Source organism: Pyricularia grisea, chromosome VI, assembly GCF_004355905.1.
Source record: "Pyricularia grisea strain NI907 chromosome VI, whole genome shotgun sequence".
In the NCBI taxonomy this organism is placed as follows: Eukaryota; Fungi; Ascomycota; class Sordariomycetes; order Magnaporthales; family Pyriculariaceae; genus Pyricularia; species Pyricularia grisea.
Genome location: NC_044974.1, coordinates 556,053 through 579,472, shown reverse-complemented (window position 1 = coordinate 579,472; position 23,420 = coordinate 556,053). Strand labels below are relative to the sequence as shown.

Below are 23,420 nucleotides of genomic sequence, written 5' to 3'. Positions count from 1 at the left end.
CCGTAGAAGGCTGTCCAGCGGAGTCTCTCTGCACCTCAAACAGACGTGGCTCGGACATTTATTGCTCCTCAACTGGGACCGACTGGTCTTTCAGCGATCTCAGTCCTGCAATTGTGTCTACTGACAATTTTAAAGACATCCCGACAACAAATGTAGCCAAATCATATACCCCAAGTCAGGAGTCAGTACGCGGAAGACAAGACAACTTAGTCCGGACCATGCATTTTGAAGGAAAGGGAGGATGCCAGTGAATCTTTACCTGGTATAGCTATGAATAGCATCGAGCAGGACTTCAAGGGGTTGACTACTACCGTAAGTTGGCTGGCAACATGATTCCATTTGTACTCATTATGCAATTGACATCCCACAAGCACTTCTTGCCAGCCTTGTTCCTCAAAGCCTTGACCTCGAGATACCATTACTAGCCCAGTTGATCCGAGCCATTCCCGCAGAGTCTGTCAAGTACTAGGAGTGGCAGCCTCGAATGAGGCATCTCAGGGTCAGAGAACACCTCCAGGCTCCTGTTCCACATGGACCGCACCTAAAATGTTACCAACAACCGACAGGGTCCTCGAGGGCGGCGGGCAAAGCTTCAAAGCATGTGTGAGGATCCAGTAGAATCTAAGAAGAAGCTGGAAGATGTCCCTGAAGATTGGGAGCAAAACGAAAAGAACCCCCGGTTTGACAAATTTTCCGACAAAGAATTGAGGAGAATGCTCGGAGCTTTGCTGTTTTATTTGACTTTTTGATCCCTCAACTTCGGCGATACAAGTCATGTCATATCTGGGATTTCCGGTAAGCATCTTTGTATGCCCCTGCATGAATTATTCTTTGTGTCATTTTGTATGTAGTATTCACTCTCATGATATATGGCGACCTACCTACCCTGGTTGCACTTGTTCCTGAGTATAGCTCTTCTTTCTTTCTTCTTTTTCTTCTTCTTCTTCTTTGTATTCTACAAACCTTTGAGGATGTTTTCTTCTTCTTGGACAACTGGTAGGGGTTTCGGCATTTTAATCCGAGTTGTGATCGGCAGCGAATCCGGGCACCGCTATGGTCCGGGCATATACCCCGCGATCTGCCCCCACTTTCGCTCAAGCTACTCAAAGAAGTACCTTATTTAATGCACACGTGAACGCACGCGATTAGCTAGCTACCTTAGCTGACTTGTTACTTAGGAGAGTCATGTACGATATCTGGGCCTACAGCGTGTCACCGCTTTACGTGGTGTACTGTACGTGGGTACAACATTGAGTCAGCTAACTGGGGGTCAGGTGATCCGTGCGTATCTATCCCGCAGTAGTGAGGTAGGTTATTTCTTCACCTTGGCTCAGCTGTTGCTCACCGTTCAGGGGCTGCTCAGATGCTATTTAGTTAGGAGTGATTTTTTTTACTCTTGCTCGAAACTTTGCAGCATGTTTGGGAGTTGCTCAATCCACATGTCATTTCGAGTATAATGTTGATTGCTCTGAACAATTATCGTCCCTAAGCAACAGTTTCTTTTCCACAAAGAAGCCTGCCTGTCGTCTCAAATGGATCCAAAGCGATCCTCGCAGATAGTAGCCCCGCAAGGGCAAATTACTCATTGGTTGCGATTAAAAACATAGCTCTGCAGCTCGTATATATTATTCTCGTGTTGAAATCTGCAATGACTCTGTGGATATGGCGTGTCCACGTGCTGTCGCATCTGGAGAAAAGTATGACAGAGTGCTGGTCGAAGGGGGATTTTCTCCGGCCGGATGTGCATTATCTCTGGGTGCTTATTAGAAGCTTTGTTGGCGACAGGTTTGTATCCAATATCAAATTTGGGCATTCATCAATGGTGTTGGCAGTAAGATTGCATAGGTGTTCTTGTATCATCTCACAATGTGTGCACAAGTAAGATAATCTCTTGCAATGTGACCTCGCGCATGTGCACGGTGTCGTCATGGCCCACTAAATATCAAGACTCAATGTCAAGACCCTATTGCTGTAACCACGTCGGACATATGCTGACTTCTGGTAACGGGCAGCCCTGCAGACAAGGCCATCCATCCATCAGCTATTAACAACCAACCGTTCACCCAGCACTGATTGGATCTGCACCCATGTGATGGGCTAACCTTGATGCGCCATTACGCGCGACAACCTTGGCAGAAAACAAGCGACTTGGCAGGCTCCGGGATGCCAGGCAGGAATGGAAGATCCCGATAGCACAAATAGCAAACCTCGTAGCACAATCGGGTCTGCAACGCTACCTACCCCGGAGACGATCCGACCACCCAGCCACCGCCGTCCCCCATGCCGTATCGTTCACGTGCCGGGGTTGGGCCCCCCACATCTCGTGCCATCCAACAGGGGGACATCGGTTAACCGGGATAAGGGAAAGATAATTAGGTATACTGCACGAACTGCCGGTAGGTGAAGTAGCGTGTAGATTGCATTGCCTAAATATTTAACTCGGGTTTGACCAGAGGACGCTATCCAAGAGACAGACAGACAGACAGACAGACAGGTCATTGTCTTTGGTTTCTTTTTTTTTTTTTTTTTTTCCAGGATTTTATTTTTCAATTATGCAAAATACATGAGAATCGAGTCTGGCCAAATTAGGAGAATTGGTCAAGAACGCATGGACTTGCTTCTGTACCTGGTCAATTGTACCCTGGACAGCGCCCCGGTAAAAACCCCGTTACACACAGTTTATGCGATACTACCCCTAAACTTTATGTTTCCAGCTAACCGTAAAAATAGCAACGTCACCCGCGTCATTCTAGACCGCGCCGCCACTGCTGCTTGTGTTAAAAGGAGAGGCCAACCTGCCTTCTAGCAAGTTAGCGTGTATCATCCAGTAGCGCGACCGTGCCGCGAGAGTCGCAGCAAAAGTTTTTTTAACGATCTTTTTTTTTTTTTTGTCCTTGTTCTCCCCTTCGAGCTATCGTCCCAAAAGCTCAACTACATTCTTGGGGTTCCGCTCGTCCGTCCACCTCCTCCTCGCAGGGCCGCACCCGCCGTCCCATCTCTCGACCCCGACAGCAAACGTCTCGACATGGCGGCTCGAGACGAGGCACAGCCTTCATCGTTCATTTCACGTCTGCCGTTCTTTGGCGGGCGCAAGACAAATTCCCCGCCCAGGGACTCCAACGAATCCGAAACTGACGAACCGCCGTCCAATGCGCCGCCCAAATGGAGCTTTGGCGTGCTGAATGACAAGAAGACAATCGAAGTTCCAGGTGAGGAACATTCCTAATACGCGCGCCGACCCCTCGAGGCCCCAAAAACTAGAGCGAACGAACCAACCTGTCCTAACCGCATTCCCGCATCTCCACTTCCCCAGGCTCCGTACTGCTTCTTGCGGACCACAAAAACGAGCCGCTGGGTCTCCGCAATGCGCCGGCGCGGACGTCCCACTCTTCCTTTCCAACAAGCAATTTTCCCGAGCCACATCCTCCGGCCGACGTAAAAAAGAAGACCACCGACGGCAAGATCATCCTCGAACCCCAGCCCGAGGATGCGCCCAACGACCCGCTCAACTGGCCGAAGTGGCGTCGCGACGCCGCCCTGCTCTCCATCGGCCTGTACTGTATGGTCGGCGGCGGTCAGACGTCAGTTCTGGCCGCGGGCTTTACCGATATCGCCAGGGATTACGGCGTCCCCGTACACTCGGTTTCCCTGACGGTAGGCCTCTACATGATGGGTATGGGTCTCGGGTCTGTTTTCGCGTCGCCTACGGCTATTTTATACGGCAAGAGGCCCGTTTACCTCGCGAGCGCCATACTTTTCATCGTTACTTCTGTCTGGTGCGCGCTATCTCCTAGCTTCCCTTCCCTTGTGGTGGCAAGGATTTTCCAGGGCGTCGCCGTCAGCCCGGTCGAATGTTTGCCCTCTGCGACGGTCGCCGAAATCTTCTTCCTCCACGAAAGGGCCTACCGACTTGGTATCTATACACTGCTGCTGCTAGGCGGCAAGAACCTGATCCCACTGGTCAGTGCTGCCATTATCCAATCGCTCTCGTGGCGCTGGGTGTTTTGGTAAGTACCCCTTTTCCCCCATAGGTCGGATGCGCAAAAGAATCAAGGACTAACTATGACCCACAGGGTTGTTACTTTCGTCGTCGCCTTCTGCGGTGTCCTGCTCTTCCTCTTCGTCCCTGAGACGTTTTGGGAGCGGGTGCCGCATCCCAAGCCCAAGACCCCCTCCAGGCCGGGCCTGTTCAAGCGTATATCATCGAGATATGTTCACCAGCACGTTCAACGCGCGGAGCGTCCCGCTACTGCGCACGCAGCCCCCACGGCCGCGGAATCTGAGGCCACAACCCCCGACAAGCGCCACGACCACCACGTCATGTTTGCGGAATCTACCGAGGCGAGCAACAACGGCAACAGCGCCGAGGCCTCGCCCGAAGCGAAAGCTGACGACCAGCAGCCCGAGTACACCCACAAGTCTGAGGCTTCGGAGCCTGCCAGCTCAGAGGACGAGAAGAAGCAGCAGCAGCAGAAGCCGGCTGTTCCAGCCCTCGACACGATAAATTTGGACCGGGGGGAAACCAACCAGATCCCGGTCTCGGCCAACCCAAGGCTTGAGAGCAACACCAAGGCCTCGCCCGTGGTCGGCCGCAATGTGTTTTCCCCCATGGACCCCGTAAAACGGCAGCAGCAAGACAAGGCGGCGACCAATGTATACTCGAACCACTGGCGCGAGCGCGAAGCCAAGTCCTTCGTCCAGCAGCTCCGCCCATGGCACGGCCGGCTCAACAACGACCGGTGGCTCAAGGTCGCATTCCGACCTTTTGTTCTCTTCAGCTACCCGGCCGTGCTTTGGTCCTCGGCCATGTACGCCTGCTCGGTCGGCTGGCTGATCGTCGTGTCCGAGGCGGTGGCCGTCATTTACCGTGAAAAGTATTACAACTTTGACGCCCTCGGCGTCGGCCTGGTCTACCTCTCGCCCTTTATCGGTGGCGTGTTGGGCACGGCGGTTGCCGGCAAGGTCTCGGACATTTTCGTCAAGGCCATGTCCCGGCGCAACGGCGGCCTGTACGAGCCCGAGTTCCGCCTCATCATGGCCCTGCCGATCGGCATCACGACCGTCATGGGACTGATGGGCTTCGGCTGGAGCGCAGAGCAACGCGACAACTGGATCGTGCCGACCGTCTTCTTCGGCATCATCAGCTTCGGCTGCTGCCTGGGGAGCACAACGTCCATCACCTTCTGCGTCGACAGCTACCGACAGTACGCGGGTGAGGCGCTCGTCACGCTCAACTTTGCAAAGAACATCTTGCACGGACTTGTTTTCAGTTTGTTTGTCACCGAGTGGCTGGAGCAGGACGGCTCCAAGTCCGTCTTCATCTGGCTGGGCGTCATCCAGCTCGTGGTGGTGGCGTTTGCCGCGCCGCTGTTTGTGTATGGCAAGAGGTGCCGCATGTGGACGGTGCGGAACAACTTTATGGAGAAGTTTTGAAAGCGACAACGTATATACGGATGTAGTGCGCTTGAAACAGGGTCACAGGTCATCGCAGGGAACGAGCTGACCCAGGCGCTGGAGCAGAGCTCCCCTCACATTCTACGGATGAGCCGACACTTGTTGGAATCCGAGGACTAGCCCAGGATCCACCACATCTACCGCAGAACCTACGGAGACAGTGATGTCAGTCAGCTGATAGAATGGCAACAATGTTTGCCGACTTCGCAGAGGCTCGCTGTCAGTACGGGAAACGAAGGCACAGCTAAGCCAGGATCACCGACAACGATGACATTGAGGGTCATCGGCTCCAGTACATGTTCACCAGTAACGGAACTGAAATGGTCGCCTATTGTCAAGTTAGATTCCTCCATGTTCCTGGTCCTAGAGCATTTCATCATAAGGTTTTGGTAGGGAAGGAATCCATGTACAATATTAGCTCCAGAATTATGGAGCATGATAGATACCCAGAGATACCTTGGGACGGCATTTTGCATGGGGTGGTTTTTTTGAGCGATTTTTATTTTATTTTATTTTTCAGCGCAAGCGTGGTTCGACTAAACATGCCCGCACGTACACAACGGCGGTTATCTTGGCCTTTTTTCTGCATGTTATGAACAACGTTAAGCGGCTTGACTCGAGTCGCATCCGGCGAAGAACATGTAAAAACTCAAATGACAAGATTTTGCTTTAAAGCTGAAAGCCACCGACATGTTTCCACATTGATGTTGCCAAAGCTTTGAACGAGAAGAGCTTGGGGAAATCGGAGATTGCGGCCAGAATTGAAACATCGGTAGCGCAAAAGAATGCACTGCCGTGCCGCAATTACTTGGGGGCTGTATGTTATGGGCCCCCTCAAAGAGGGGGCCCATAACATACAGCCCCCAAGTATATACAATGCATTGCCTCTGCTCTCTGGGATCTCAGCTCCCGGTCGGTCATCATAATACAATGTATGAACGTTGTGTTTTGGTCCAAGGACTCTCAACGGGCTTTGGTAAACACTTTCGATGCGTACGCCTCCACGGTCGCCATAACTCTCAGTTAAAGCAAGTTCTGAATATGAGAACACTTGGGGAAAGCCAGACTCTCGGCTTCTTCTTCTTCTGAACTACATATTTATCCTGCGATAAGCACTCGTGTGCGCTGGTATACCTAGTGTATGACAATCATTAGAAAAGAATATCTGTGATGCTGCTTAACGTGAACGCTATGGGTGTCAAGCTTATTTAAGACCATAAGGGAAGTCACTCGGTCAAGGGAAAGAAGGTGAATGACAAAAGTATAATACAGGGCCAGACCATTGATTCATGTAGCAGTATCCGGCTTTGTTCAGTCGTGTTTTCAGTCAAAGAAAAGAAACAGAATAAAGACCAGCACTTGCCGGTAGAATCAAATATTCCGTTCTACAAGTAATCTGAAATCTGCTTGCCGAAGCCTACGGTTGCAAAGAGCCTCTTCTATTTTTTTTTTTTCTTACGCTTTAGTGGGAAAGTCTCACAGGAAATGATGGCCTTTTGCTCCAGATCACTCAGATATAAGAAAATGATAAGCACCAGTCGTTGTTGACCTGACACTGCTGACTATTCAAGAATTTAGTCACTACACATTTCAAGTTTAGTATTGGCTATTAATTGAGTATTCTGACGGTACTGTTGGGTGACGATTGGGTATCCTAACACCCTGGATTCACAGATCGATCACTCTTTCGATCACATACCAATCATTACCAAGACAGTTGCTGCAGTCGATCGCAGAAATCAGATAGGGACGAAAACACCCACAATTCAACCAGCAGTTGAAAGCTTCGACATCAGACAAGAGGCCTCGCTGACCACTTCAGCAACAGCAATGGGCTCAACATGGCATGCGGTCTTCGCCGGATATTAGTGCTGCGCCTATCAGAGAAAGTCCACTGGATACTGATTTACTATGGATCTGTCACCTACTTGCCTTATTCCGGGGGGACCTTCCCACTTGACCTCGCAGCATGCCTTGCACGCCTCAGCAGTGAGAAGAATTCATATCAGAGTGTAAGATTACCGGATTATTCCCCTGCCACCGCCATGCTACCTTAGGCGTCAAATTCGAGCTACTGCTTTCGCCAAGAAGCATTGTGAATCTTCTATCATTTGACTTTGATGACAAATTAAAGGGTTGCTTGTAGCCTGGCATGCTCGTTTCAAAGGTAAGAATGGAATGGGCTAGATATAAACACTGAACACACATCCTTGCATCGGTTGCAGTATATATGAGTCCATCGGAAGCTTGTGATGGTATTGCTGTGTCCTACACCAATGAGATTAGACATCTTACATCCCCCATGAGCATCTCGCCTGTATCTTGATTACGTCGTGAAAAATTTGGAATTTTTAAGCTTTCGGTTCCTGATCAAAAGTCTATTTCCACTCCCACCCACTCTTCAGGTTTTGTCTAGATGCATCGAACTCTGCCACACATCGTTGGCAGTCTACAGTCACGGTGTTGTTATGTTTGAGGATTATTTATTTGACCGTACTGATTTACTAATCACGCGCATTGTAAACACCTTTAAAATTTTATCACTTGGCAGAACAAAACACTCCCTGTTGATCGTGATAGGACCTCACTTATACACGAGCACGGACCGGGAAACCCATCACCACTTTGATTTTCTTTTCTTGGCAATTGGCCGTGCGTATAGTCGTGGTGGTCGGTCTGTGCTACAAATGCATGTGATGGACACCTTAGGTATCTACATTTTTACTATGTTGGAGATGGCTCCTTTGAGTCCTTTGTACCCCAAAGTATTAGTAATATATGGGAATCTACTACTTTGATGCAGCGATGCGTTCCCACCGAATATGCAATCAACATGCCTATTTAAGGTTGCCTCCCAAGACCGATCCAACAAACAACTCCTGTTTTTCTCGTAAGCATAACATCCCAATCTTGATACATCATCTTGGCAGTGTAGTTGATCAAAACTTTCTTGGTCATGGAGTCCTGCCCAGAGAAGCAGTCGACAAATAACATTCCCACAGCCCCTACAATGAACCATACCGAAATAGTCCTCAAGGAGTGGCGGCGCCTTGAAGATGCCGTCAATCAGAGCATAGAGAACGCTGCATCGATTTTGCTGACGGGCTGCAACTTGAGCGTTGCTGATATCTTGGCCGTCTCGAGGTTGTTTGATGATTCGATCAAGTTCTATGCTGCTACCTGAATAGTCTCCGCTGACCTTGAACACACCTGCTTAGATACAACGCCCCTGTTGGTCTCAATGCCTCCGCTCCGGCGCTGATGCAATATAGCCTGAATGTTCTTGGGGACAAGCTTAGGAGCGGGGAAATTATTTATGGTATGAAGGGTTATTCTTGAGGCAAGTTGGTTATCTATCTTGTCTCTCAGTTAACATTGATTTCCACCAGGTGTAAATACTGGCTTTGGAGGGTCTGCAGATGTTCGAACCCGAGAATTTGTCAAGCTCCAAAGGGCCTTGATTAGGGAGTTTCATTATGGTGTACTACCGCCAGGTGACCGAGACCATCGCCCACCCCCGCTGGATACATCTCTGGCAAGATATCAGTACGACGATGTCGGCAACGAATCTTCCCACATGCCATGGTCCTGGGCTCGGGCCGCCATCCTTATACGCATCAATTCTCTGATTTCCGGATGCTCATCGGTCAGGCCCATCATCGTCGAGCGGATGCGGGATCTTCTGACGTACAACGTAATCCCCATGATACCTATGCGCGGCAGCATCTCCGCATCTGGTGACCTCAGCCCTCTTTCGTATGTCTGCGGTGCCATTCAGGGCAAGTCGACCATCTGCGTCCGCTCCCACGACGGAGCTTGCAGGTATGCTGACGAGGCCTTTGCCAATTTCAACCTCGAGCCCATTTCCGTTCAAGCCAAGGAGGGTCTCGCCATGACAAACGGAACCGCCGTGTCGGCTGGCGTAGCTGCCCTGGCTGTTCATGATACTCACGTCCTGGCTGTGGCGGCGCAGATGCTCACTGCCATGACTGTCGAGGCCTTGAAAGGGACGACGGAGAGCTTCCATCCTTTCTTTTCTGAAGTTCGACCACATACAGGTCAGGTAAGCCTATCTACCCGTCAGCACGACCCCGAATTTGCTCTGGTAGGTTTTGCCAAATGTAGCTGACGTTGGCAATAAATAGGTCGAGGCGGCAAGAAATATTAGGGGATTTCTGCAAGACTCCAGGCTTACCCGGGCCAACAACGGAGAGGGTCACAACCTCCGTCAGGACAGATACTCCATCCGGACCGCACCACAGTGGCTAGGCCCTATTCTCGAGGATTTAGTTCTGGCACACCAGCAAATCTCGATTGAATGTAGCTCGGTGACCGACAACCCCCTGAACACTTCAGGAGAGATAATCCATGGCGGGAACTTCCAGGCCAAGGCAGTCACGTCGGCCATGGAGAAGACGAGGCAGGGCGTCCAGGGAATCGGCCGCATGGCGTTTTCCCAATGCACGGAGCTGATAAACCCTGCCACCAACCGAGGTCTACCTCCGAACCTCGTGGCTGAAGATCCGAGCATTTCTCTGATATTCAAGGGTGCGGACATACACATTGCATCGCTGGCTGCAGAGCTTGGGTTTCTCGCGGCACCTGTCAATCATGTCCAGACGGCCGAGATGGGCAACCAGTCTCTCAACTCCCTAGCCCTTATATCTGCCCGCTACACCCACACTGCCAACGAAGTGCTCGCTCAACTGCTGGCCGTGCACCTCATCACCGTCTGCCAAGCATTAGACCTCCGGGCTATGCACCATCAGTTTATGGAGGACTTCCGTCACCATTTCTACCGACTCGTCACTCAGCACTACCCAACAGCCATACATCCCAAGGAGTCGCTGACATCCGACCGTACGTCAAAGACAGGGGGACTAGCCAACTTGCTCTGGGCCCAAATCCAAGTGGCCTTCGACTCCACGACCGGCCTGGACGCCGAAGATCGCTTCGAGGCCATTGCAAAGCTGCTACGACCCGTTCTGCTGGACCAAGCCACCCTCACCAAGGACCCCAAATTTGTCACCGTCCTCGAGAGCTTCACCGCGACGCTCGCCCTCTCCCTGGACGAGGCGTGGTGTACGCACCGTGATGTATACCTGATCCACGGCAACGCCGCCCCGCTGCTGGGCACGGCGAGCAGGAGAGTGTACCTGTTCTTGCGCAAGTCTCTGAGGGTGCCGCTGATGGCGACTTGGAACCTCTCCACGCCCCGGACGGAAGAGCTGGAGGCTGGCACGGGAGTGCATGGGAGACTAGCGCCGACGGTGGGGTCATATGTCAGCGTTGTGTATCGGTCACTCAGAGATGGGACCTTTGCCAAGCTTGCTATGGATATACTGGGAAGTGTGTAGGGTGGGTTGGCGATAAATGTGATTAACGGGATGTTGAGAGACACTATGGCTTGATTTGTACGTAGTACTTCTTTACCGCTTATTCACAGGCGTGGTATTTCAAGCTTACTTTCCGTATTGCTGGGGGAAAGGGATCCAGATGCACTGTTGACATCGTGATTCAGAGCATGTAGAAGTTAAAACCACCAAGATTATGGAACGAAAGTCCATCCGACTTTTGAATCAGCTCTGGGGCATAGTCGACAGGTGTAGCCCTTGTGTGAACCAACGAAGTACACGTTACCATACGCGTAGGCTTGCGTCTCGTTGATATCGATTAAGTGCAGAAGCATATTTGGGTTTGGAATATTCCGAAACATAGCGCTATCAAATATGAAGGGGAAATCTGGAAAACAACATAAATTGCAAAAAAGAAGCAACAAAATAAGGAGTAGGGGAAATGTTTCCAGTTATTTGATATGGAACTTACAGACCAATAGCTAGACTTACAAATGGCAGTCACGCCTAGAGTCCACAAGAGTTACCTCGTGTGCCGTAGCATGATAGCTCATGGACTAGTAATAAATTGAACTCGAACTCAAAACCTTTGCCTCTGGTGGAAAGGATCAAGGTGACCAGGTTGCAGAGGTAGGTGGCCATGGCAGCACTGATCGAGACGTGCGGGTGAACACTCTCCACCCACCGCCGCAGTCCTGCACACGCGAATCATTAAATCACGGACAGGTAATGGTGCTGACCAGAATGATGGGAGCTTGAAAGCCAGACGACCCGGTTCCCTGGAAGAGTCTAGACGGCCTGGCATGACCAGCCATGACTATGATTACAGCGCTTCTGTCAAGCCTTATTGCCGAAGAAGTCTCTGCTGCAGATGACTTCCTGGCGGCCGTGATCCGCGTTGGGGAGATCACCTGTCTCGCGATAGATGTCGGGTGTTGAATACTAGTGAGTGTTCCTGCGCAATTATCGCGAGTAGTTTGGATCTAGGGGTCTAAACAGCCGCATTGGGGCCACATGGTCGCATAGGCTGGAAACAAGTCAGGAGGATCGAACAACTTGTGCTTGAGAACTTGAGGATAGTCCGTGAACTCGACATTAGGGCACACGAGGGCACTATCATGGTGTTGATCCCTGGTCGACCACATATTCGGAGGTGACACAGACTATAAGGGCTTCTATGTAGAATGTCGTCTGCTAGAGATGGTTCCCTTCCAAGAGAAGGTGAAAAGATTGAAATAATAAGCAGTTAGTCGTGAACCAAATCCCTGCGATAATTTTGTTGAAAACTTACCAGAATATGACAAAGGGTGGAAAGAGAACCGCTAGCCCCTTGTTCTTGACATGGAGAGGCCCAAAAATGCACAAAAGCGACATCATCACTTTATGTATGAAACAGGATCGCGTAGGGTTTGAATGTTGCCCTGTATCTGTCTTTTGTAGCAAAATAACTACACCTCTTTCTATAACTTGATGATTCATCATGTGTTCAACTCTTTTCGCAAAATCACACCACCTTTTATACCACTGGCAATCCAGCCCAGAGGTCCCAGATCCAGCGTGAGTGGTTTCTTGCGGTACATTAGTATGCGCCGCAGCCTGTTCAATCGGCCACTGGTAATGACCCCAACCAAGTCCGGGTCCAACGCTTTTATGCCGTCATGGCAAAAGTACAGGTTCAAAATCTCAAGAGAGCTTGGTAGCAAAGCTTCAAGATGCAATGGCATATATCCGTCCAGGGCATTATGGTGATCTCCATTGGTGCCTTCTCTATGCTGCGCTCCGGTAAGAAAGAGATGGGGAATCGTGAGCGAGCGTAAAGACGTTAAATCTTTTAGAGACTCAATGCTGCCAGTATGCGACCAGAGAACATTAACTGGGCCCGCGGGAAGTGTTAGACGCTCCAGCCGTAGGCCATGTGTTCTCAAAGTCTTTCCCAACTGGGTGAAGTCCATGTGTGATTGTGAGTCTGTCCATTCGCGACACCAATCGACCTTAAGAACTCGCAACCCTAAGGCGCGCGAAAGTTGAATTCAAGCCAGGATTGTCGACAACCGCTTCGGATAGCATCATACGTTCCAGATGAAATGGTTCTGTACTTTGAGTCTCGATCAAGTCGCTACGATAGTCGCATGTATACGCTAGCTGCCAACCATGCAGTGTGCGAACCGTGGGAAGATCGAGAAAATGCTGCAAAAGATCCACCTGTGATCGCAACTTGTATCGAACTGGTTGACGCGGATGCGGATCAGCGCAATCACAACGAGAAGTACGGCTTTGCTTTCCAAGCACTGCTCATGATGATTCTCCCCAACATACGAATCTTGCAAATGGGCTGCTGGGAGAAACCAGAAGGGCTTGAATTCATCGAGCGGGACATTAAAAAGCGAATGCAGCAGGGACCCCAAGAATCTGCTCAAGGCGCCATGGGAACAGCATTTCATCTGCCTCTCTCGTACCTCCATGAACTGCGTGTTTCTTACAGGGACACGGAAGGAACGGAACACACAGCAAAAAACAAGGAGTCTTGTTCATAATAATAGTGATAATGGCCAAAAAGGACAAATTTAGAATGCGAATGCAACTAACCAGATCAGGCCGCTCTACCAAAGTCCGCAGAAGCTTTGGCGACGAAGATACCGCCTGGAAGAGGAGTGGCTGGCCAATCCGTCCGAAGGCTCTGCAGACAAGGGAGAGAGACGCAAAGGATTGCCTCGAAACAAGGGTTTCGTTCCCGCACGCTCTTTTGGCCCACCGTAGAACACGACAGCAGTTCCCTCTGGGTTCTTGCGATGGCGTCAAGAATTTGAAGATATGCTGCCATAGTTCCTCTGGCAAGTAAGTCATTTGATTAAGTGTGGACGTTGTGCGGAGAGATGCGATACCAGGCACATTGATAGATAATTTGTTATAGGAGAAGACGAAAGCTGTAGTGTGAAGAGTAACCAGAAGTTTCGGACAATTTAAAGTGGTTAGTTCCTACGAGGTGTTGAATCCATGTCAGACTGGCAGCAGGCGCCAACACGTCACGCCGTACGTATCTACGATGCGACGAGATGGATGTTGTTGGTGACGGATGCAGCAGAACTTGGCGTGACTACATACCGTTTCTTAGGCACCTAGGTACTGGGCCTCACTGTAACATAGGCGGTGGGTGCAACCCCGCATTTTGGCTCAAAGCTACAGTACGCGCCGACACCGCTTGATTGCATTTTGTTTACATGGGGCTCCCGTGCATTTGCAACACCAAATTGTGCCTGCGGCATGCATGAACAATTGAGAACCAAACCTGCACAATGACTTTGACCGTCGTGGGAAATCGAGACTGCTCAAGGCAACACCGTCCGACCAACACTTAGCCATGCGACAACAATGGCATCCAACCAATCACTATCCCTCCTTGCGCGCGCAAGGTCAGCCAGACTTGCACCCAACACCAACAACAACAAACACCCACCAGTGAACCCGTCCACAGGCGGAAGTGCACCTATCACCGGCTCCAGCAGCACTTCAACCACGGTGTCCAATGTTTCGCTCTTTTTGACGAACCTGCGCCTGCTCGACCTTGATTCGCTGCCCGATTGGCCAGACATCAACCCATTGACCTTTACCAACAAGGATCTCGCCCAGGGACAAAAGAAGCGCATTCAGTCTGTGGAATGGGCGCTGTACCAACTATTTGATCTCTGGGACCCAGAGGAGACGCGGAATGTTTGTCAAATGTCATCCTGGTTGAGAGTATGATATGACTCGAAATTTTCTAACAAAGCATGCCGAAAACAGAAACTCAAACCATTCTTTCCCCCGCTCGACCAACTCCAATCGACAAACCTTCGCGCCGCTCTTCTACGATGCCTCGAACAGGCCAAGAAGAATGGCGTCCTTGGCCGCGATGCCGTGGTGCGGAGGACCATGTTGGATGAATGCAAGGGCGAACGACTCGAAGAGGTCCTGGCCACCTTCTCATCCGCCGTACTGAAGAAGATGGTAGCGGAGGCGAGCCTCAATGGCAAAGAGCACCTGACGATTGCTGAGAGCCTCGCCCTGGAGAATCGTGGCTACTCTGGCGACACGGCACAGATCACAGCTCTGTTGCTGGCGCACCGCGCGTCACTAAGCAGAACGCTGCGAGAGAGGCGGGAGGCCCGGGCCCGCTACAATGACTTGGCGCAGCTGCTGGATCTGAAAGAGCGCGGGATCGCAAGGCGGAAGCTGCAGCTGGGGGAGGCCAAGGTCCCCGCAGCGGACGGCATGTCGGAGGATGAAAAGCTGGCGCTGTGGCGGGCGGTGCGGAACAACTGGGCCGGCAACGAGCGCTGGATGGAGGCGCTGCTCTACGGAGACGCCCCGCAGGACGGCCTACTCACCGCACCTTTTGACCGCGTCTGGAGGCGGGTGCAGTCCGGGCGCTTAGCTGAGCTGGAGGAGCATTGCGAGCCTGGTTTGATCCAACAGCTGGACGGGCGAGTCAAGATGCAGAAGGAGAGGCTGCAGAAGTGGCAGACCTTCCGGCGGGACATGTTTGGTACGGATTCGATCAAGGACGACAGGGCGCAGAAGAGAAAGTCTCTTACGCTTGATCAAGTTGCCAAGCCTAGGGGTATTGATCTTGGTTTTGGGGCTCATGAAAACATTCGATATGGCACCGCGAGTCCCATGAAGCTGGCGGCGAAACCACAATCCCTCAAACCGGAGTATGAAGTCTTGGTTAATAAGTTGCAAGAGGAATTGGATGCTATTAACAAAGGGCAGCCAAACCCGTTCGCTGGAGGGCTACAATTTGTGCAGCGCAGTGATATGCGCGAGGCTGTAGCTCAACATACGAAATATCTGCCGGAAGAGTCAACATTGGGAAATTTTGACCATGAGGAAGATTCCACCGAAGCAGTATTAGCATCCAACTTGGCTAGGCGTTCTGAAACATATACGGATCTTCCTCAAAAACCATCGATTATGAATTTACCAGAAAAGAAACACCACACGAGAGCGATATCGTATAGCCAACCTCCCGAGCGCAAAAGCAGCGTTCCCAGGCCCGAAGCCGAACGTACGGCTAGTGGACGACCAAAATCACTTGTTCTCGACAATAACACACGGCTGCCATCAACTGCAGGGACTAGAATGAACAAACTACTCCTGAGTGCGCGCACCGCCTACTCCTCCGGCCCTGCAGACGCCCCAGCAAATTCGTCCTCAAATCGCCCAGCAGCTCGACCTCGCACGCCTTCCCCACCTCCGGCTCCGAGATATATCCCCGAGGAGCTGCTAGTCGAACCCTCACAGCCAGTCGTTTCCCAAACGCAGCGAGAAGCAGATGCCATACTTGCCTCCATATCAGCCGCCTCCCCCTCGCCCGAGAAGAAGCCGCGGCACACCCTATCGCTGGCCGAACGCACACGTCTATCCATGGTACGCGACCTCAACGACGGCGAGGACGAGGAGCTAGATCGCCTGTCGCTGATGCGGCGTGGTTCCACGACTGGCAAGAATAAAAGACCCGCAACCGAGGGGCACATGGACGGCAACGGCGCGATCCCTGAGGAGGAAGAGGCCGAAGATGACCTCGTCGCGCGCACAAGACGCAGCATGGCCAACTTTGAAGCCACTCGCCAAAAGGTACAGCTGGAGCGGCGGCGGTCCCAGCGCAAGGCAGCGAGGGAATCCAACGTCCACCAGCAGCACAGGAGGAACGGTGGCGGTAGCATTTCTACAATGCCCTCGACGTTGGAGGAGGGGGCGGCTGAAGGGGAGAGCGTGCTGGTTGATCAGATGCTAGAGCAGGGTGTTGACGATTATGAGGCCGTGTTTAAGAGTCGACCTAGGATTCAGACGAGTCCACGGTTAACAGCACAGATATAGACGTAGAATTCCTTGATGATTACGATAGCGAATTAGAACTGTATTGTTTGGATTGATCGTCCCCGGTGACAGAAACTTTTGCCAAGGAGCGCCGCAGACGCTCGTATGCGAGGTCAACTTTGCCGACATGCATAACAGTCGAGGTTCATGCGAACTGCATTTTGTAACAGGTTTGATGATAGTTAAGATGGGTTCTCCACGCCGTTGCACTAACATGCTTAAAGATAGTGCTGTTATAATGTACTTTTGAGTTAAAACATGGTAAATGTTACATGGCAAGCCGTTTATCGAGTAGGCGGCACCGGAAAGTCTGTCTCTAACAGCCGCCAAGTGCTGCCAAGCCTACAAAGTTAAGTTCCTGGTAGCACGAGACATTCTACCAACCCTGCTTGACCAACTGTTGAACCCTCTTAACAGTGAATACAAAGCTGGTCTTGAATCTGGCCCTCCACCTCTGGCTCTTGAGTCTCTTCCTCTTCAAACCACCTCTCTCATGGAAACGCTGGCGATGGAAATCACCGGCGACATTGTTCCTCCTCACGAGAAACTGCAGCAGCTGAAACGCCTTGGCGGCGTCGACATTGTGGGTGGTGGGGACCGTCCTGCCCAAGACGGGTCGGAGGCGCTTGTTCCATTCCTGGGCCGCGGCACGCATACGGTGATTCTCAAGGAAGCTGTTGACGTTGAACCTCTGGGGCGAGGGCAGGTTGGCCATTCCCATGGCGCTTCTGGCCTCGTTGGTAAAGGCATTGCCGACGGGGGTCGAGCGAGCGGTGGTTAGCTTGAAGTTGCGGAGGCCGAATTTGGAGAGTATAGCCTGGGGCTGGCCGCCGATGGTTGGCTTGGGCTTGATCCAGTTGGCCGGGGCGGCATCGGAGCCGGAGACGGGCCACGGTTGGGACTTGGCCGGCGCCGCCCTTTGCGTGGTGGTTTTATTCGTGGGTGCTGACGATCCTGCCGCTGAGGCCGAGGAGGACTGCTGGCGGACGATTGAAGATGCCGCCGGCGTGGTTCTCCTGATGGCGAGGAGGGCGGCCGTCACTCGTGTCGAGGATGTACCTGTGCGCAGGGCGCTTTGGACGGCGTGTCGTGCCTCCATTTTCTGTTTTGGGGTCCAAGGTCAGAATTGGGTGTCAAACAACAAATTGCTCTGAATTTCTCATCGATATTGATTCACACTTACGGGTATGTTTGTGGACGGCCTCCGAGGCAATTGAAATGGAGGTTCTCGTTTGAGCAGAGATTCGAGCTTCCAACTGCTTTCGTCACGTAACTTTGGTCGATAACTCTGACTTCGGGCTTTGGCGAATGCAATAATCCGAGTTTGAAGGAGACGATTGGCTTGTGATTGGCCATAGAAGTGGGACTCACTAGCGTCGCCCCCACCGTGATGATCAGCGCAGCGCGTCTGGATTTTGGCGGCACAATGGAAGCAGGCTTGGCAGGACCTGGTCGTGAATTTTCATAGCCATCAATTCATTCCTGAATGCGAGCTGCGTCGAGCTCCGGCAACTCGAGACTCACCAACAACATTGCCGAACGACGAAGACAGTTTTGCCACGACGCCATACCACAGATATCGTATACTGCAAGGGTGTACCTATCAAGATTCAATTGTGTCAGACTGAAAGAAGACACCAGCAGAGTTTGCCGATATGGCTTACAATCCTTACGGCAGTACGAACGCACACCCTTCCCAAACAAAACTTGGGCGCATCGCTCCCTGGCTACTTTTGCTCATAAGCTTGCAATCTGACTTCAAAAATTGCAGGACCACAATATGGCGCGCCTCCCAACTATCCACCGTTTCCAGGCGCCGGTGCAGGACCGCCTGGGATGGCCCCTCCTCCAGGTCTAGGTAAGGAAGCTCTTCATCGCGTTGATCGTCCCTCGCCTGCAAATAAACATCGGTCAATTAACATTCGATCCCAGGCCCGCCACCAGGCATGTCCTCCGCCCCTGGTATGGCCCCCCCTCCGGGTGTCCAACAGCTCCATCAAAGTAATCCCATCCAGGCTAATCGACCAGCCGGCGTTCCCCCTTCATTCCAGCCACCCGCCAATCTCCCGAACATCAATTTCAACGCTCCCGTGATCCGACTCGGCTCTACGACGTCCTCACTACCGAATAAACCAGGTGGCGGTCCGCCTACCGGTCCCGCCGGTCCACCAGGAAGCCACCACCGACGAGGGGAGCCCGAGACGCCGGCATCCGAGCGAGCAGAACGCGATGGGGATAGGGACCGTGCACGGGGCGGCGGCAGGCAAGGGTTTGGTCACGATCGCGGTCTCGAGCAGGCGAGGCAGAATCTGCGGGAGAGCATACATAACTTGATGCAGCCGACGCCGGAAGAGAAGCTCAGAACTCTGTTTGTGCACAAAGTGCCGGCTGGAGTTGGCGGCGAGGCGGGTCTGCAGAGGATACTCAATGCCGCGGGGAAACTGCGGCGGTGGGACTCGGCCAAATCGCAACTATCCGAGAACAAGGACCAGGTCTTTGGGTTTGCTCAATACGATGATGCCGACTCTCTCATGACCGCTGTCGCGCTTTTGAAGGATCTCCACGTCCCGAAAGAGAAGCAGGAACCCGGCGAGGCGAAAGATGGTGCTGAACAGAAGACAGAGTCCGCACCAGCCAAGTCAGAAACAGAACCTGCCGAGGAGGATGGGGAGAAGAAGGAGGAGAATGTTGATGATGGCCCCTACAAAGGTATTGAAAAGGTGAAGCTTGCTGTGGTCGTCGACGAAGCTACTATGAAGTATATTGAGCACTACAAGGAAGACAGAGGTGACGACTTTGAAGCCGAGGCGAAGAATAGGCTTGCAGCAGCCGAAGGAAAGCTAAAGGAGGTCCTGGATGACATGTTTCTCCCCAAGCAAAAGACCACAAAAGACGGAGACGGCGACGTCACAATGGGCGAAACCGCACAGGGAGACGTCGAGGTCATCAACATACCTCTGGCTCAAGAAGACGAGCTGGCAGAAATTCCAGCCGAGATGAGAGAAATTGTGGCAGCCGAAATCGCCGCCTTTCGAGAACGAAGTAACCAGAGAGACCAGGAGCGACTGCGGAAAGAGGAGGAAATGGAGGAGGCGGAGCGCATACGTAGCGGTAGGGCTCTGCGGGCACAGCGTGGTATGGAGTCGCCACCATCAGATTCACGCGTCCCCAACGCACCCTCAGGGCCCAGGGGACAAAATGGTACCGCGAGGGGAGGTGGCTCCAATTCTGTCAACTTTGTCAACGGCGGCGCCATTAACGGAGATGGTCAATACTGGCGAGACGACGACACTGATGCATCAGACGAGGAGTTGCACCGACGTGAAGTGTCGAAGCAAAAAGCTGAAGACGATAAGCTCTATTTGGAGGCGGAGCGCAAGTGGGCGAACCGTGAGAGGGCACGACAAGCTGCATTGGACCGAGAGCAAGAGCGTGATCGCGCGGATGTGGAGAACGCGGCGCGGCGCAAAGCTGATCAGCTTGAGAGGGATCGCTCGCTCGCCGAGGACGAAGCTAGCGGGAAACACAAGAGCAGTCACCTTTACTACCGCGACAGGGGTGCTTGGGCAAGGCGTCGGGCGCACGTGTTGGCCGAGGAGAGGGCGCGAGACGATGCAGACCGACGGGCGGAGGCGGACGAAAAACGGCGCGAGGAGGCCCAGATGGAGCGTGCCCGGGGTATGGCCGACTCTTTCCTGGAGCAGCAGGAGCGCGAAATGGACATCCGGCAACCGGAGGAGGCAGCACCAGCTGCAGCGCCGCAGCGTTTCACCATCTCTCTCGGTGCAGCAGCACAAAAGGCTCAAACGACGCGGGCTCCGGCAACAAGGCGGACATTTGCAGACGTCGAGGGTCTGCTGGACGACGAGGAGCAGGAGGGCAAGACGCGCAAGCTGGTGCCTATCAAGTTCGAGCCACTGTCTGCTGGTCAAACGATGACAGAGGAGGAGGTACAGAAGGCGGTCCGGGCTTTGGCACAAGAGATCCCAACAGAGAAGGAGGGCCTATGGGCGTGGGATGTCAAGTGGGATTACATGGAGGAGTCAATAATCCAGGAGAAACTTCGGCCATTCGTGGAGAAGAAGGTGGTCGAGTACCTGGGCGTGCAGGAGGAGATCCTGGTCAACGTTGTGGTGGACCACCTGCGCAAGCACAGCAAGCCGCAGGAGCTGGTCGAGGAACTCGAGGGTCCGCTGGACGAGGACGGAGAGGATCTGATCAAGAAGCTTTGGCGTATGGTCATTTTCTTCACGGAAAGCGAGAAGCGCGGATTACCGGCTTAGGGTCCTGGAGACGCGTGACAGTTATTGTCGTTTGATATTGGGCAAATATGGGATACTAATATCATTTGGAGTAACGGTGCTTGTTCGATAATCATGCTGAAAAGATCTGGTTTCGGGGGGGCTCAGATTACCCGCAACCACCATGTATGTGTATACTTGTACCCTAGCTTATAAGCTTCATAATGGCCGTTCACCTCACACCACAGGCCAGCCTAAACAGCTTAACCTAGGTCGATACGAACACAACTATAGACCAACCAAACATCATGCTCGCCCACGGGAAGTTTCAGAAGACGGGGTTCAGTGGCACGGTCTCGGTATGATGAACTGCGGGGGATGAGGGATGCAACCCAAACTGCCGAGGCAATCCGGTCCAAGAATCTGGGGTGTAGGACTCACGTGATGTGGAGATTGAATGAATGAACAAAGTCAAAGACGACATGAACTACTACATCACCAAACCATTTGTGTTTTGCCTACTCGGTACAAGATATTTTGAATATTCTCACAACACTTTCAGGCCTAACTTATCCAGCACTTGTTTAATCAATTAGCACCATGTCGCCCCCTACCTTCACAACACCACCACCCGAGGTTGCAAACACTCTGGTGACGTTTCCATCGCCGCATGTCATGCTTGCCACTCTCAACAGGCCAAAACAGCTAAATGCCATCCCAACCGTAAGTTTTTTTTTTTTTTTTTTTTTTTTTTTTTTTCCGAAACATGTCTACATCGTGACAATCAAGAATGAGCTAGCTTGGGTTTCACTTGATCAAGAACATGGCATTCAAAGTCATCTACTTTCGTACCTGAATCCCTGACCTCATTCTCAATAAACTCAACTCCCTCCACTGACACCAAAATCTAAATCACAGTTTCAACACAGAGATATGGAACTCCTCTGGCAGTGGTACGACAGCGAGCCGACGCTCCGGTGTGCCGTTCTGACGGGCACGGGACGGGCCTTTTGCGCGGGTGCGGACCTTCGCCAGTGGAACGACACCCACGCGGCGGCAAAGGACGGCGAGCAGCCGCGGCGGCACGTCCCCATCGCCACGTCCGGGTTCGGCGGCATGGGCAACCGGGTGGGCAAGAAGCCCATCGTGATTGCGTGCAACGGCCTCGCCTTTGGCGGCGGCATGGAGATGGTCATCAACGCCGACCTCGTGGTCGCCGGCACGTCGGCCAAGTTTGGCCTGCCCGAAGCCGGCAAGGGCGTCGTGGTCCTCGGCGGCGCCCTGCCCAGGCTCATCAGGACGGTGGGCAAGCAGCGCGCCAGCGAGCTGACCCTCCTCGGCAGGACAGGCTACACGCCCGAGCAGATGCGGGACTGGGGGATTGTTAATTTCGTGGTTGACGATGCAAAGGTCCTCGAGGAGGCTTTGAAGGTCGCCGAGGAGGTCGCTTCCAACTCGCCCGACGCAGTCATTGTCAACCGCGAGGGGCTGCGGTTGGGGTGGGAGGGCGTCGGGCCGGAGCTCGGGACCGCGATCCTTGCGCAGGGCATGTTTGGTCGGATCGACGGCGGGGAGAACATGCAGGAGGGGGTCAGGAGCTTTGTGGAGAGGAGAAAGCCGAAGTGGGTGGATAGCAAGTTGTAAAGTATTTAAAAGTCTTGATTTTGGGAAAGGTTTTCGGTCTCGTCCGAGGCTATGACTGCCATGAAAAAGTTGTCTGTTGCAATCATCTATCTGCTCGATCAAATACCCTCACCCACTCCTGCGTGCTCCAGTGTTTTTTTTCAGATTTCCATCCAGATACCTCCGGAACTGTTCAATGGCCAACTCGTCCAGCTTGGCCGTCGACTTGTCAAACTTGCGCCCATTATCCGCCTCAGGGCCGTTCCAACGGGCGACCAGCCCGCCAAAATGAATACGAGCATAGAACGGGGCAGGCAAGCGTCCCAGTCGATCAAAATTATCTTCCGTGCAGCGTTAAACATTTTTTTTCGGCGGGCTGATGTCATCGTACGCGAAGCCCATCGAGTGCAAGTGGCGCGCCGCTGCCAGCATATGGTCCATGCATTCCCTCTGCTCGGGCGCCGGGACCTCGTCCGCCATCTTTCGCCAGTGGCGATGGAAAAGGAAAGGTTATGCTTGTAGCGCGAGAAGGCCAGATGCACGATGCGGTGGCCAACAACGCAGCCCGGGTAAGTGGCCCAGAGCAGGGTGCGAACTGTGAGCTGGAAATATGCTCTCGTGAGTCCTGGCCTCGTCGAGCAGACGCTGGGTTCAGGGGTCACCACTGTCGTGGCTTGGGATGCGAGGTGCTTTGACAAGAATCTGGCCAACGGCAGATGCGGATGCGGTATTAAACACGGCTAGCTCCCCTTCGCCGGGGAATGGCGGATACATATTCTCTCTGGGGATAAGTTACAATCCTTGAGTGAGCTTGTCGAATCTAGATATGTCAGTGTGCTGGCCAAGGCTAGGCCATTCTTTGTGGTCTGACAACAGTGGCCGCTCGCCGCGC

At 52.7% G+C, this 23,420-nt stretch overlaps 11 protein-coding genes across 11 annotated transcripts; 8 read left to right on the top strand and 3 right to left on the bottom strand.

Moving 5' to 3' along the window:
• The first annotated feature begins 2,908 nt into the window (after positions 1–2,908).
• On the top strand, positions 2,909–6,004 carry PgNI_11306 (uncharacterized protein). The gene is made up of 3 exons (XM_031131276.1): positions 2,909–3,209; positions 3,314–4,007; positions 4,074–6,004. The coding sequence occupies exons 1-3, from the start codon at positions 3,026–3,028 to the stop codon at positions 5,431–5,433; spliced, it is 2,238 nt and encodes a 745-aa protein (XP_030976928.1). The 5' UTR covers positions 2,909–3,025; the 3' UTR covers positions 5,434–6,004.
• Positions 6,005–8,464: 2,460 nt separating this feature from the next.
• On the top strand, positions 8,465–10,811 carry PgNI_11305 (uncharacterized protein; the record flags this gene model as incomplete). Its single annotated transcript, XM_031131275.1, has 4 exons — positions 8,465–8,598; positions 8,673–8,773; positions 8,844–9,517; positions 9,600–10,811. The coding sequence occupies 4 exons, from the start codon at positions 8,465–8,467 to the stop codon at positions 10,809–10,811; spliced, it is 2,121 nt and encodes a 706-aa protein (XP_030976804.1).
• Positions 10,812–12,892: 2,081 nt separating this feature from the next.
• On the top strand, positions 12,893–13,565 carry PgNI_11304 (uncharacterized protein; the record flags this gene model as incomplete). The annotated part of the gene is made up of 2 exons (XM_031131274.1): positions 12,893–13,279; positions 13,398–13,565. The coding sequence occupies 2 exons, from the start codon at positions 12,893–12,895 to the stop codon at positions 13,563–13,565; spliced, it is 555 nt and encodes a 184-aa protein (XP_030976930.1).
• PgNI_11303 (uncharacterized protein) lies at positions 12,947–13,773 on the bottom strand (the record flags this gene model as incomplete). Its single annotated transcript, XM_031131273.1, has 2 exons — positions 13,395–13,773; positions 12,947–13,273 (listed from the first exon to the last, which is right to left on the bottom strand). The coding sequence occupies exons 1-2, from the start codon at positions 13,650–13,652 to the stop codon at positions 12,947–12,949; spliced, it is 585 nt and encodes a 194-aa protein (XP_030976932.1). The 5' UTR covers positions 13,653–13,773.
• A 293-nt stretch (positions 13,774–14,066) lies between these two features.
• PgNI_11302 (uncharacterized protein) lies at positions 14,067–16,691 on the top strand. Its single transcript, XM_031131272.1, has 2 exons — positions 14,067–14,516; positions 14,589–16,691. Exons 1-2 carry the CDS (start codon positions 14,178–14,180, stop codon positions 16,662–16,664), a joined length of 2,415 nt encoding a protein of 804 aa, XP_030976931.1. The 5' UTR covers positions 14,067–14,177; the 3' UTR covers positions 16,665–16,691.
• On the bottom strand, positions 16,667–17,931 carry PgNI_11300 (uncharacterized protein). The gene is made up of 2 exons (XM_031131270.1): positions 17,848–17,931; positions 16,667–17,763 (listed from the first exon to the last, which is right to left on the bottom strand). Exon 2 carries the CDS (start codon positions 17,761–17,763, stop codon positions 17,041–17,043), a length of 723 nt encoding a protein of 240 aa, XP_030976933.1. The 5' UTR covers positions 17,848–17,931; the 3' UTR covers positions 16,667–17,040.
• Positions 17,158–17,818, top strand: PgNI_11301 (uncharacterized protein; the record flags this gene model as incomplete). The annotated part of the gene is given in 2 exon segments (XM_031131271.1): positions 17,158–17,322; positions 17,339–17,818. 2 exon segments carry the CDS (start codon positions 17,158–17,160, stop codon positions 17,816–17,818), a joined length of 645 nt encoding a protein of 214 aa, XP_030976934.1.
• A 19-nt stretch (positions 17,932–17,950) lies between the features above and the next one.
• PgNI_11298 (uncharacterized protein) lies at positions 17,951–21,210 on the top strand. The gene is made up of 3 exons (XM_031131268.1): positions 17,951–18,341; positions 18,436–18,522; positions 18,597–21,210. The coding sequence occupies exons 1-3, from the start codon at positions 18,320–18,322 to the stop codon at positions 20,945–20,947; spliced, it is 2,460 nt and encodes an 819-aa protein (XP_030976765.1). The 5' UTR covers positions 17,951–18,319; the 3' UTR covers positions 20,948–21,210.
• On the bottom strand, positions 18,501–21,091 carry PgNI_11299 (uncharacterized protein; the record flags this gene model as incomplete). Its single annotated transcript, XM_031131269.1, has 3 exons — positions 18,501–20,668; positions 20,762–20,910; positions 21,079–21,091. The coding sequence occupies 3 exons, from the start codon at positions 21,089–21,091 to the stop codon at positions 19,964–19,966; spliced, it is 867 nt and encodes a 288-aa protein (XP_030976895.1). The 3' UTR covers positions 18,501–19,963.
• Positions 21,211–21,418: 208 nt separating the features above from the next.
• Positions 21,419–22,654, top strand: PgNI_11297 (uncharacterized protein). Its single transcript, XM_031131267.1, has 2 exons — positions 21,419–21,628; positions 21,824–22,654. Exons 1-2 carry the CDS (start codon positions 21,506–21,508, stop codon positions 22,547–22,549), a joined length of 849 nt encoding a protein of 282 aa, XP_030976678.1. The 5' UTR covers positions 21,419–21,505; the 3' UTR covers positions 22,550–22,654.
• A 410-nt stretch (positions 22,655–23,064) lies between these two features.
• PgNI_11296 (uncharacterized protein) lies at positions 23,065–23,272 on the top strand (the record flags this gene model as incomplete). Its single annotated transcript, XM_031131266.1, is given in 2 exon segments — positions 23,065–23,097; positions 23,111–23,272. The coding sequence occupies 2 exon segments, from the start codon at positions 23,065–23,067 to the stop codon at positions 23,270–23,272; spliced, it is 195 nt and encodes a 64-aa protein (XP_030976769.1).
• Positions 23,273–23,420: the final 148 nt, after the last annotated feature.